Source organism: Amorphotheca resinae (genome assembly GCF_003019875.1).
Source record: "Amorphotheca resinae ATCC 22711 unplaced genomic scaffold M430scaffold_4, whole genome shotgun sequence".
Classification (NCBI taxonomy): Eukaryota; Fungi; Ascomycota; class Leotiomycetes; order Helotiales; family Amorphothecaceae; genus Amorphotheca; species Amorphotheca resinae.
Genome location: NW_020194474.1, coordinates 1,760,374 through 1,773,345, shown reverse-complemented (window position 1 = coordinate 1,773,345; position 12,972 = coordinate 1,760,374). Strand labels below are relative to the sequence as shown.

Genomic DNA, 12,972 nt, shown 5'->3' with positions numbered 1-12,972 from the left:
AATGGGTTTTCGTCGAATTAGTGTCGTAGGTGGGAGGTGTGGCTGGAATGCTAGATCAGAAATCAAAAATCCTTGAAAATAAAATGCGGGCTCGACGATATCGATTGCGGCTAAAATTAGGCGCGTGTAGCCGACCTAGCCTAACGAAGCTAGCGTGGTTCTTCCCAAATTCTTCCTTCGTCAACTCCCCTTTCAACTTCATGTCAAGTATCTTCGCAACAACAAATCGCCACCATTCTTCAACCCCGCAACTTCCAGAATCACCGCAATCGCTGCAGCGCCTCTATTACCACCTCAATATCCGCCGCATATTTATGTGCCATACGGCCCTCACAGTCTGAATGTCCCCTGTTGCGGCTCCCGCTGTGTCTCAACCGTCCTTCATTAAAATGGAGGATAGGAAGAGATCAGCCGCTCAGGATGACCTCGCGCCTCCGACAAAGAGACAGGCTGTCAATGGTAGCAGGAACTCAGCTGATTCCGACCTTCCATGGGCAAAGGACCTTGAGGTGAGTCCGCGTCACGGCATCAAAACATTTTCCATTATTATCGACGCCCCCAGCAAGTTTTCATTTTCTTCATGATCTCTCAGCTCCATCTGATCATTGGATGTTGCTTCGTGATATCTGTGGCTGGTGCTAATGCGCAGCCTGCTGTCGACAGCGTGCTTAGCCTGCAGACCTTATGTTTCAACAGCATCAGCATACCACAATGTCTCGTCCCCAAATTCCACACACGTTTCCTCGAGAGCAATCAAATAAGGGGTGGCATGCTGACAAGTCATGTTGCAGAACTATCAAAAGGATGCGATCTATCGTCAGATGCTTGAGTATAAGCGCGAGAAGGCCACGTTGGAGTCACAGTTGAGAGACGTCCAAAAAAGATCGGTTGATCATGATAATCACTTACGTGTTATCGATGCTTGGTGGTCGCAGGTAATTCGTACTGCCACGTACACCTTGACAAGAGCTGACAGATCCAGTTACTGGACGAGGTCCGACTGCTCGGAGAAGACAAGGTCCCCGAATCAGATGCCGATAGTCAGTATCCCCCCTCCCCACCATTGTTCGACTCGCATCATCTAACGATGGGCAGTAACGTTCACCACATCACTACATTTCAAGGGTAGCGAGGATTTTTCGGAACACCTTCAATCAAAAGGGAAAGAGATTAAGTCAAAGCTTACCTCCCTCTTCACGAATCTCGCTGGGTCCCGTGGCAAGTCCTCGCCAGATGTCCAGGACCTTCAAGAAAAGATCGCCAAGCTATTAGCTTCCCAGAAAGAGTATATGGTTAAGCTTGATAAGTTGCGGACAGAAAAAGAGGAGCTCAGCGAGCGACTGGAAACCGCTTCTCTACGATATATCAAGGCGGAGAAGCGACTAGATAGAGCCAAAAGCTCAGCCGTCGCAAAGTTAGAACAACAAGCCATTGCAGGTACAGGCAACAGTGCTGGTAGTGGTATTGGTGGAGTCGAAAATGGAGATGTCGAGATGGCCAATGGTGTCGAGGAGGAGAGCGCCGCGTCTCAAACTGCGTACAAAGAGGCTGCTGCAGTTGTCGCTAAGCAAAAAGAGCAGCTTGAGGCGGTAACGGCAGAGAATAAAAGCCTGACAGAGCAGCTTACGGCAGCCACGACGAGACTCGCTAGTTTGAATGAAGACGATTATGCACGGACGGAACTCTTCAAACAATTTCGAATCCAACACGAGGATGTCATCAGAAGAATTAACCATCTCGAGGCGACAAACATTCAATTGCGGGAGGAGGCAGAAAAGTACCAAGCCGAGCGGACAGCCTACCGAACGCAAATCGAGAACGAATCCGATATCCTTACGGGCGAATTGGAAAGCCAGTTACAACGCGTCGATGCTGACCTTACCAGAATCCGATCTGCCCGGGATGAATTGATTGCCGAAGTTGGCATGCGGAAGGCCACCCAAGACCAGGATCATACTGCGACTGAACATCTCAAAGAGCTCTTGGGCGCAAAAGAGGACCGCATTACAGCCTTGGAACTTGAAGTCGAACGTCTGCGATCTCGAGTTGAAGAGCAAGCATGCGAACCAACCCCTCGACCGGAAATAGATGCTCTGGACATGGAACAATTACGAAGGAAGTACGAGACTATGGAGCGAGAGCTCGAATCTATCAATAAAGAACTGCCAGCTCTTCAAGGCGCATACAAGAGAGTGCAAGCTTTGTCGACCAAGAAAGTTATGGACTTTTCTGCTCTCGAGGAGAAGGTTCAGGTTCTTTCAGCAGAAAAGTCCAAGGCGGATCAAAAGTATTTCGCGGCGCGGAAGGATATGGATACCCGTATTGGCGAAGTGCGAGCATTAAGGGCCCAAAATGCGAAGAGTTCGGAGATCATTGCACAATTAAAGGATGTTGAGACCTCGAACCGGACTCTGCTCAGCAACCTCGAGAAGCAATTGAGCGATATGAGACAATCAAACACTACAGTCATGACAGAGAACAAGAAGTTGGAGACGACGACCAGAGAAGCAACCAGCAAATGCGAAACCCTAAAGAATCAAGTTGCGGAGCTCACCAATTTGCTGAAGTCCAAGGATGCAAGTTACTCGAGCAATAAGCAACGAATTCAATCAATGGAGCAAGAATTGGAGCAACTTCGTGCGCGGTATGAACAAACGCAAAAGGACAGAGATACCTGGAAGGCAAAGAGTCTGAGTAACCAATCAGGGGAAGAAGAAATGCTTAGAGTATGTTTCCCGTTCTATGGTTCTAGAGACATGGCTAACCCGTCTAGACTCTTGCACTCTGCACCATCTGTCGGAAGGATTTCAAGAATACTATTCTCAAGACCTGCGGACATCTCTTCTGCAACAACTGTGTCGAAGACCGCATTGCGAACCGCATGCGAAAGTGCCCCAATTGCGCGAAGGCTTTCGACAAAATGGACGTAATGACTGCCCACATGTGATTAGAGTCTACGCTGGCGTTGCTATCTGGGTTTGTTGGATTTTCTCAAGAGGCGTTTCCAAAGACGGTATGGTTGTGTATGATTGTATAGGAGGGTGGGCAATGGCTTTCTGCACGGCTCGAATACGATGAGATTCTCTTTTACCACTCCTCGACGGCAAGCTCTCATAGGGCGTCCCCTTTACTTTTCCGTCAGACACGCTGGGACATTCCCGCTGGATTGCCCCAATAGCGTTGGCTATAGTGTCTTGTAGAATTAGAATATACCAATTAAAAATGCTACCATCTCTTCGTGCACTCCAAACTCTATATCCTGTGTCTGCAAGCACTTATCTTCTAATCGTCGAACCAAAACCCGTACTCTCATACCTAGCACTGCTTCCCGAACTCGAAGAACTCCCACTTGAGCCCGTCCTTGTAAACCCACCACCATCATAGCCTCCACCCCATCCACCACCACGAGGAACCTCTGGCTGCATTTGTCTCCCTCCCCTTCGACTGCCCGCCAGATATCCCGCAGCCGCGCCTCCGAGCGCCCCAGCCAAAAAGCCAGGGCCCCAACCCCCTTGGCCTGCATTCCCCGCCCCGCCCCTATACGTCTTCCCAGGATAAGGGGACGTTCCCGGATACGGAGGCGGCGGATCATCATTATCATCTCCTCCCCATCCACCACCCCATCTGCCACCTCTAGGCGCGGGCCGACGCTGTACATTATTTCGATAGCCCACAAACATAGAATATAGAATCCAAGCCAACACGGCCAAGAAAACCAGTGCGAAGAGATAGCCAGCCCAGGCCTCCCCCGACGGGGAAGAAGAGAACCAGTCGCCGGAACCATATCTCTCCTCGCCCTTCTCCGTGAGTAGCAGACGATACTCCACACCGCAGCTCCCCTTCAGCACCCGCGGGTCGTCTGCAGAATCATAGCCCTCGCACATCACGTCTGTGCTGCCGAGTTTGAACTCGGGCGGCAGGCTGGCCACGCAGCTCCATTGTACGTCTTCGTCATCGTAATCCGAGCCTTGGTTCGTACAGCGCATCACATCCACCTTGTAGTATTTGCAGCCCGGGCCCTTACATTTCAATCTAGAAGAAGAAGAACTGGTTAGTAACGGATACATTGCTGCGAATGGAAACCGGGTAGAGAGGACCGCGGACTGGGAGCGCGGATCATGGGAGGCACGTACTGTGGGATGGCAGGGAGACGTCGATGAGCGGTTTTTGCATCGGCGCGTAGAGTCAGCGATTTCACGTTCGAGAGCAGAATCGCATCCTTGGGAATCCTGGGGTTTCTGCCTGCGCTGCTGGAGCCGGTGAGCGCCAGGAGGCCTAGGAGAGTAGGGAGGAGTGGAAGATGCATTGTGGCGTCGTTCGAGTGCTGTTCGTTCACGCTTCGGGGATTTCCTATGTTTTACGATTATGCATGCATTATGGCAGAGGCGTTGGGAGGGGTAGATAGAGCTTCAAATATGCCAAGTTGATGATTTAGCTGCGGCTTAAAAGGTAATTCAGCTGGTAGAGAGGACAGATTTCTGGTGTGGAAAGAAAAGCAGTCCTTGAGGTCGCGAGGCTTCGGCTGGTGGGGTTCGCCACCTTTCAGCCTTGCCCAGCTATGCTGCTCTACGGGGGGTTCCTTCACTCTATCTGCAGAAATTCAAGACCATATGATATTTAAGTTTGAGAATTATTAGCAAATGATGCAGCTCACAATCTTGCCAGGTCATGATTTTAATTCAATTATCTTGAATTCTCCATTACGAAATCACGCACAGATATCCTGGCTCATAAGTCACATGTACCAGTAATCCATACCATTTACACGCCATCCTTTCCATGGGGAGATAATATGCATGAAGTGATCCACCCTTGCGTGTAGTCGAATCCGTGAATCGGCATGAATAAAGAGCCAAGCAAAGATGCGCAGTTTACATGTGTGTTTTCTGGCTCCTTGCAGACTAGGAAAACCCTTGGGTTGGAGATCGCGGTGGGAAAAAAGAGAGGATTCGAAATTGGTGATGTCGAGACTTATTCTTCGTCCTCCGGTTGCTCAAAGAGAAAGTTGGCGGCCAGCTCTTCGTTCTTATCACAGGCGAAGTAGGCTTGGATGGCTTGGTCTCGAGGGAAACCCAGGCGGCATAACTAATTTGATGAGCAGGGGAATTCCATAGGTCACGGATGACTTACTCTTTCAATAGCTTCACGTTCTTCCTCAGTGACGCTGATGGCCTGAGCTCCTGGTGGAAGTGGCGCATCATTGTCACCATCCTCACTTAAAAGTTGTAGGAACTGCTCAGGGTGTTGTCCGATAAGAGCAGCCAACTGTGGATTCCCAGCGCCAACTTGTTGTAGGATGGGCTCGAGCATTTGAGGGTTCTGTTGAACAACTTGTCGGAGTTGCTGGAATTGTGGATTATTTCGGAGGAAGTCGAGGTTTCCCAAACCTCCAGCAGGCGTTCCTGCACCACCAGCTCCAAAAAGATCAGCTCCTCCGGCGCCGGCGCCGCCGCGAGCAGCACCACCACGTCCACCTGTACCAGCCTGGGCTGCGGCCTCGAACAGATTAACTGGCTCCTCACCACCTTCGGGGGCAGGCGTTGGAGAGCCTTGGGCTGGTGCAGCTGATCTGCCTTCATGCTGCAGGTTTTCGGGAATTCCCTAAATAGTTAGCTTGTGTGTCTCAGAGTGAAGTCACTGGCTTACGGTCAAGAGGTATTCAATCGCACGCTCTGAGTTGTAGAAAGCAGCACGCATAGCAAGTTCGATTTGAGATCTCTCGAAACCCATGGCCTCCATCTCTGCGATTTGTGCAGCTCGCTCTGCGCCCATAGCCAGACCAGAGCTTTCATTGAAAGCTGGGGTAGCGGGAGTAGCGGCTGTCGCAGCACCACTACCAGCAGGTGAAGGTGTAGCGGGAACGGCATTTACGGATGTATTTGATTGTGAGGGAGCCGCTGGAGGGGCAGGAGTGGCCGATGTAGCTGGGGTGGGGGTGGAAGGGGTTTTCGAAGAAGAGGCAGCCGCAGCTGGAGCTGCTTTGGGCTAGATAATTGTTAGAAGTCTAATAGAAGATGGGGTACAGTCAGGAACGTACCTTCGATACCATGCAAACAATGAAGCCCTTCTCCTCGATCTTGTAGGACTCAACGGTATTGGCATCTTGGAGGATCTTGCCTAATGGTTGATGAGCAGGTTGCTCTTCCAGGCCAGATGGCATGGCACGTACCAGAGTAAATCAACTTCTGCTGAGAAGCCTCCCATCCCTTCTCCTTTGAGATCTTCTCCTTCACATCAGAGATCTATATGAGCTTGATATTAGCAGATATTCGTCGCTTCCTCAGGGGTTTGTTGGTCGATAGTGGCGCAACAGATTGCAAGTCGAGGAATGAAGGTGGACGTACGAGCTCTGTGGGTTCGGCCTCAATCACGAACTTCTGCTGTTTCAGATCCTAAGGGCGCCGTCAGCATGCGAACCAGCTCTGCCGGCATATGTAGCAGGACGTGATGGGGGCATTCCCACCTTGAAGGTCAAGCGCATCTTGGCGGATTCACAGCTTGAGTGCTGCGACACTGGTCAGAGGAGAGACTGTGCCTGGGGCGCTCGGCAAGGTTGATGAAATGGACGATATCTCGGGCAGATGTATTCTCTGCCGATTTCTTCAGATGGATGTTCTGTTCTGTTATGTGGTGGAGGGGGTTGGTTGTGTTGGTTGTGGCCAGGGCATGAAGAATAACAAGGCCGACGGTATCTCCCCTCCGTAGAAGTGGCGGATCTTATAAAAGCTCGTCTAAATAAAGGGCGCTAGCGGTCCAGGTCACCATGAACACGCGGTTCCATCAGTCCAGCATTCTCCATTTACTTCTGACATCTACCTGCTCTGCTCTACGCATTTTATTATCCCTTGTTGGCTCTGGCCTGGACGCCTCTCGTTGTCGATGCTGAGGCAGGAGATTGAAGGCGCAAGTGTCCAGCCTCTCTTAAGACTTGGTCAGTCAATATGCGGGGTCGGCAGACGGTCAGCCTTGTCAACTTGCCTATATGACCAGAACGACCATCTATAATACCGTTGCGCTTATTGCATCGAGAGGCATCGGATTCACCAGCTGTTGGCTTTGAAGTGCTTAGTTGCTTTCTTGCATTATTCAGGTATATTTGCTACAAAACCCAGCGCCGCGCTAACATCAGTGGTATCTATTCAAACATGATCAAGGAAATTCGTCTGGCCGTGGGCCTGGTAAGAAACCTATGCATCCCCATCCTCTCCAACCTTGCCCAATCCCATCTGCGTCTTCTTCCTAGAGTTGTATCCCGTCATGCTACTTCTCATACCCGCGGTCATAATCCAGTCAGGAATCGGCGGCGTCATCTTCCGCTCCCCCACGATCTCCTCTAGGTTAAAAGGTCTTTCCTCCTTTTCGATGGCCCCTCGCATGCTCTCCATGCTCTTACTATGTATGAGGGGGCTCGAAGGCAGACTGCCATTCCGCATTCGGACGGATCGAATGCTCGAACGATCTGAGATCACTGACCCTGCACCAGGTGCGGCTATGACCATCGTACCGGGTGTGATGGGTGGAGGAGGTGTAGGTGAATCTGTCCTGAAAAGGGGGTGGATGTGAGCCTCGCTCATACTTTCACTTGAGCTTGATGTTACTGTTCTGGAACGATCCCTGTGACTATTCGCAGGCCCACTGCGACTCCTCTGTCGCTGTTTCGGAGGCTTTAGATCAAGATCTAGCGGATAACCTGGGCTCGGACTCCTGCTTGCTGAAGGGCTGGCTGGGATTGTTCCTAGCAGTCTTGCAGGTTTTGGTGAGAGTGATTCTACTGCCTGCCGTGATTGGGCATCCACGGTCGAAGTATCCCAAGAATCGAATCCATCATCCATGGACCCTCTCGCATCTCGACCACTGAAATCAAGAGACGCCGGTCGACGTGGCATCTTGGGAGTTATGAGCCTGGTTTTGGACGTTACTGGCCGGACCACATGGTTCAGCGAAGATTGGAACGAGGACACTGTGTACGAGCCAGAACGCGATCTCTCCCTCAATGATAACGGGGATCTCAAGTCCATGGAATCTGTCTCTCGGTACACTTGGTCGCTTTGCGCTCGTGGTCTCATCACCTCTTGTATTTCCGACATGCTGTGCGGTTCCGGCTCCGCACGGTAAGGTTGTGTTTGCTGTTGGGAATCCCTTCGCTGGATGATCACCGTCAATATCACAAATATCGCTTGCGATATCAACGAGATTGCCCATACAATGAATCCCCCGATTATCATACTCTTCGTCGATGAAAGAACAATTCTTTTGGGAATATCCGAAAGCCTGGTGCTCATAAACCCTAGCACCATTGCTGAGGTCACACCCGATAGAATGCAAAAGACTCCTGTAAACCCAGCCAGGAGATATCTGTGTTGTTTTCCATGTTCATAATCCTGGATATGCGCTCCATTCCGATGCCTAATCTGCATGATCAGCAACGCTATTGCTGAAATCATAGACACCGAACTGATCCCTGATGCAACGATTGATGTCGCCCTCGTACTCGCTGGCGATGGTGATTGAAACAGTGTAACGGCAAAGATGATATTTAGAATAACCACGGCAGTATCACTCGCGGCCGCCACCGTCCCAAACACGAGAGACATTTCTTTCGAGGCTCCCATCGCGCCTCTTATCGAAGAGAATAATGCAACCGATTCAAGGCGTGTAGGACGAAGCCAAGAGCGGGAAGTGGGCGTATAAGGTTTTCCGGAGCCAGTCCTTCGGGTATGGCGTCGTGGGCTCAAACGAGCGACGAAAAGCAAACAATGTCTTGAACCTTCGACCAATACCAAATTCCCATAAGACCCGTCAATGGCCACACCGTCTTTCAAAGACTCAGTCTTGATTCTCTCAACGAGAACCTTCCACCTCTATTTTAGTTCCACCAGTGGTACCAATCCTCCTTGGGCAGATGTTGTGTTTTTCCTTATATCGACTCGTCCCACAATTCCCCCGTACACTCTCAACCAATTTCTATTAGGTTTATCTGAACAATCCTTCAGATTTCACAAGCGGTGGTCGTTGAGTTGGTTGCAGCCTGGTATGTTTGAGACGAGGCTGCTTAATTCCGTCGACATGGATATCATTCGGGTATTTGCAGTGTGAGGGAAAGACAGAAAGCGCGTGACGATTCAACTTGACGAAAGAAAATATCTGATGGTGCCGCTGGCGATGTCGGGTAAATTATGATATCTGTCAAATTCCTCCAGTAATCTGGATATGGTCTTCAAATATGGTCTTCAACACGGCGGGGTTCTTCCTCGTGGATGTTGGTGTGGATTTGTTTATATAAAACCGAGCAAGAGAATGACGAATGATGGAGAATGAATCAGAGTATAAGTTTCTGGAAGAAATATGGTCTGAATGAAAGAGATCAAAGAATGAAGTATTGGGGGTGAAGGAATTTGGGCCAACAAGAAAGAAGGAGACACGAAGAGCTTGAGAATGGGGAGGGGGGAATACGTATAAGTTTCTATACTTGTTGCCCCGGCCCAGCTTCAACGCGAGATAGTCGCGTATTCCAAGATCGTACCTAGCTGCAGCCGGAGAGCCGGGCTTCACTGCCTGCGGGGTTTGAGACTTCCCTGAATCAAGGCTATATTCCAGAGTATAAGATTGCATCATTGGCTGTCCAGAGATCCTAGCAGCAACACCAAATTGCCGGTACGGGCCAAGGCATGTTTAGCCACCACAATCGCGTGGAAGATATGGGGCCGTGTCAGGTAGTACAAACTCGCGAGTTGCTGACAGCAAGAGGATCGCCATTGGTGCTGGGGAGAGGATCATACCTGACAGCTCGTGCGCCAAAGAAAAGTCAAAGAGAGAGAGTGTGTGTGTGAGAGTGAGATCTATGAAATACAGAGGTTTTGTGTGCAAAACCGCAGCTGAGTGGGAGACAGAGAGAGGCCGAATTGGGGCGCGAAAGCTGTTGTCATGAGTTTGTTTACATTTTTGTTTTGTTTTGGTTGCGAGGAGTATTGGACTTGGAGTGGGATTGTAGTCACCTTGACTCGCATTCCCTCCAATGCGGCATCATAATATTGACATATTATGTCACTTATCCGCTAATGTCAATAGCTGCAGCCTTTAGCTATGGAACTTCCACATTGCTTGAATCTGGAAGCTCTCGACCACCGCGTTGAAAGAAAGTTTTGCATAGCAAGACTGGCCGGGGCGTACGCGATCCCAAGGTTCAAGCCTCGGGCGATCAGTGTCTATCTCTGCGAGCTCCCATTGGCCGATCGCCATCTAGATCAAAGTCACGTTAAATGAGCACAACGTCAGCCGTTCTTTTCCGGCACTGAAGATGCCCAACATGCCACATCGTGGGCTGAACATCTCGAGGGAATCGCGCGTCTTCTTGGGAACCCCTAAACAGAGGACGCGCTCGCTGCACCAAACTTAAAGATCTTGTCATCACAAAAACAACCCGATGAGTTGCGTACCTGCCAAGCATGAGAGTACGGGAATTGCGGTAAGTGGAACTGTGGATCTCGTCGTTTTTCTACAACAAGGAAGAGTCTTGTTACTAGGTATACGAAGTAACGAAGCTCCGCCAGCCTCAAGAACATTTAGTACAGAGCCTACAGAGGGGAGACGGTGAACATGAGCCTATAAGGATTTCGTCACTCACGAGCTCTCCACGTCCTTTCACTCCTTTCATTTCCGGTTCCCAGACTGTCAGCCGTCTAATTGTCGCCGCGCGCCGAAGCGTGCCGCCTATATCTTCGATATCGATAGAAATCCACTATTTAGCCAGGTACACGTTGCTAATAATAATCAGAATTCTATATCGAAGCTTTGGGACTTCTTCAGAGCTTATGTCTAAAATCCGTCCACGACAGACGAGATCCACCAAGAAGGATTCCTCGTATAGGGGTTCTTTTTCTGCATTTTCGATTCCGGAGGACGCAGCCTTCTCGTTCTGATGATAAAGCTGGCCAGTGCTAGCTGTGAAATATCAGAGCCTTTTGTGTGGTCACGTGATGGCACATCTGATGTGCAGATTTTCTGTGGGGGTTTGACAGTCCGGCTTCGGTTCCTTCTCCAATTTACTAAAAATACTCCCGAGTCACGTATCCTATGAAGAGGATTATCCTGGATAATTGGATTACTCCTCTGTACTGGCAAGGTACGGGGTTCTTGCACCTGCAGAGTCCAGACACTCCACCATGATAAATAAGCAAGGTCCCACCATCGAGTACGAGGTCGCCAGTTTGGAAGAAGGCCGAATTTTCTTTTCTTTCTTCTTTTTTCCTCTTTTTTTGCATCTTTTTTTACCTCTGTTTTTTTCCTCGTACGTAAGTCATTTGTGAATCTTGCTGACATGGTCCGAGACTCGGACTCATTTTTTTCACTTCGCCATTGACGTGGCCCCATGGCATTCAATACTCGTCAGTTGGAGGCCTTGGGAGAGAGTGCTTGAAATCCCAACTCAAGACGTCTCGAGCTGAGCGAGATAAAAATCCGGGAGCGCCTGTGAGAGAGACTTTGAATCTCGGCGACAAGGCCAAGAGCTTGAGGAGATGACTAATTTCCAGAAACCTTCGATTAAGGTGGGAGGGGTCATATGGTCAGACTTCAGCAGCGAACGAAACGAAACGGAAGGGAAGTATACTGTCATCTTAAGTCATCCACAACACTCTGCTATTGAATCTGGAAGCGAAGCCGCATATTCAACCAGCCAGTTCGTCGACGAGGTTACTCTCGAACTTGGCTATTCAAACTACTGCAAGCCCCACGCACAGTGCTGCAGGTGCTGCAGCAAAGATCAGTTGAGAAGGTATTCATGACGAGACTCCCACCATATATATATATGTCTTGTATCTCCAACTTTGTAGCTGTTGCCTTCTCCCAAGCGCCCAGGGTGTGTACTCTCTACGTCGACAGTCTTCCAACTCAATGACCGCGGTGAATTTCGTGCGTTTCGACCAGCTTGCACCGGACGTCCATGACGTTCCTGGAGGACTAACCATAGGAGACTTATTCATGTTTGTTCAGGCTACCGAGTTCAAAGAAAGCCTAGAAATGCAGCAAGATTTCAGAAAGTAAGGGATCTCCCAAATATTCGAGACATATGGTAGCGAAGCTGAATTCGCTGAGATCGCTGATAATTTGGTATGAAGTTCCTGTGATTGGTCAATAGGCAACTCGCCCAGCCGAAAGAGGCCTTCATTGGACCGAAACCAAACGAAGAAGACATGATCTCACGTTTGCACATGCGCCCTTTGAGCGGAGGGCAAATTGGAAGAAATTGAAGGACCCCTGAATTAAGCGATCACATGACCACATACTGTACCTTACTCCTCTCTAATTTTCCTCTACGCTGTCCAAACAAGTTTTGGGGTGTATAAAATGTATTTTGCTTCTGTGAAGTATGAGTTGTGTGTTTTACAAGAAAGCATTACAAAAAAGCATTACACCAACGATACTTACCTAGAAGAACTTCACAAAATTTATGTTCGACTGCCTCTAGCTCAAGCAATAAGTAAGCAACTCACCCAATCTCAATTTCTGCAAGATAGCATGGAGTTTAGGCAAATAAGCAAGGGAAGATACAGAAAGGATAGAAGAGTAATAAGTCTATGTTGATTCTCCTCTAAGATGAAAAGCAAGAGCCCAATCTCGGATCCTATCATGTTGCCGACCCCCCCTCCCCTCCCCGCCAGAATTACCAACCCTCACAAACAAAAAGGAGCTAAAGATGCAGGATCCCCCACACCTTCAAATAACGCACTCAACGTCTGCTGTGAAGCCACATAAAATATCATTCGTGACAACGAGGCTGAGAAAAAGGAAACAGGCAATAAAAAAATTGAAAAAAATTTAAAATTCAAAAAATTTAATGATCAACATGAACAGAGTGGGACTCGAACCCACGCCACTTTCGTGACCAGGAAACTGTATGCTAAGGAAACCTTAACCTGGCGCCATAACCAGCTCGGCCATCTGTCCGGATTATTGACAGTCGAGTACTTACTT

At 49.4% G+C, this 12,972-nt stretch overlaps 5 protein-coding genes across 5 annotated transcripts; 2 read left to right on the top strand and 3 right to left on the bottom strand.

Annotated features, from left to right (window-relative positions):
• Positions 1–389: 389 nt before the first annotated feature.
• Positions 390–2,947, top strand: M430DRAFT_98742 (hypothetical protein; the record flags this gene model as incomplete). The annotated part of the gene is made up of 5 exons (XM_024870142.1): positions 390–509; positions 792–935; positions 983–1,040; positions 1,096–2,726; positions 2,774–2,947. The coding sequence occupies 5 exons, from the start codon at positions 390–392 to the stop codon at positions 2,945–2,947; spliced, it is 2,127 nt and encodes a 708-aa protein (XP_024722603.1).
• Positions 2,930–4,496, bottom strand: M430DRAFT_137696 (hypothetical protein). Its single transcript, XM_024862526.1, has 2 exons — positions 4,134–4,496; positions 2,930–4,032 (listed from the first exon to the last, which is right to left on the bottom strand). Exons 1-2 carry the CDS (start codon positions 4,304–4,306, stop codon positions 3,276–3,278), a joined length of 930 nt encoding a protein of 309 aa, XP_024722602.1. The 5' UTR covers positions 4,307–4,496; the 3' UTR covers positions 2,930–3,275.
• Positions 4,497–4,971: 475 nt separating this feature from the next.
• On the bottom strand, positions 4,972–6,481 carry M430DRAFT_26925 (hypothetical protein; the record flags this gene model as incomplete). The annotated part of the gene is made up of 7 exons (XM_024865473.1): positions 4,972–5,085; positions 5,131–5,601; positions 5,647–5,985; positions 6,038–6,117; positions 6,170–6,242; positions 6,345–6,392; positions 6,464–6,481. 7 exons carry the CDS (start codon positions 6,479–6,481, stop codon positions 4,972–4,974), a joined length of 1,143 nt encoding a protein of 380 aa, XP_024722601.1.
• A 564-nt stretch (positions 6,482–7,045) lies between these two features.
• On the bottom strand, positions 7,046–8,940 carry M430DRAFT_57752 (hypothetical protein). Its single transcript, XM_024868690.1, has one exon. It carries the CDS (start codon positions 8,610–8,612, stop codon positions 7,188–7,190), a length of 1,425 nt encoding a protein of 474 aa, XP_024722600.1. The 5' UTR covers positions 8,613–8,940; the 3' UTR covers positions 7,046–7,187.
• Positions 8,941–11,405: 2,465 nt separating this feature from the next.
• On the top strand, positions 11,406–12,248 carry M430DRAFT_274805 (hypothetical protein; the record flags this gene model as incomplete). The annotated part of the gene is made up of 3 exons (XM_024865625.1): positions 11,406–11,773; positions 11,832–12,038; positions 12,137–12,248. The coding sequence occupies exons 1-3, from the start codon at positions 11,517–11,519 to the stop codon at positions 12,246–12,248; spliced, it is 576 nt and encodes a 191-aa protein (XP_024722599.1). The 5' UTR covers positions 11,406–11,516.
• Positions 12,249–12,972: the final 724 nt, after the last annotated feature.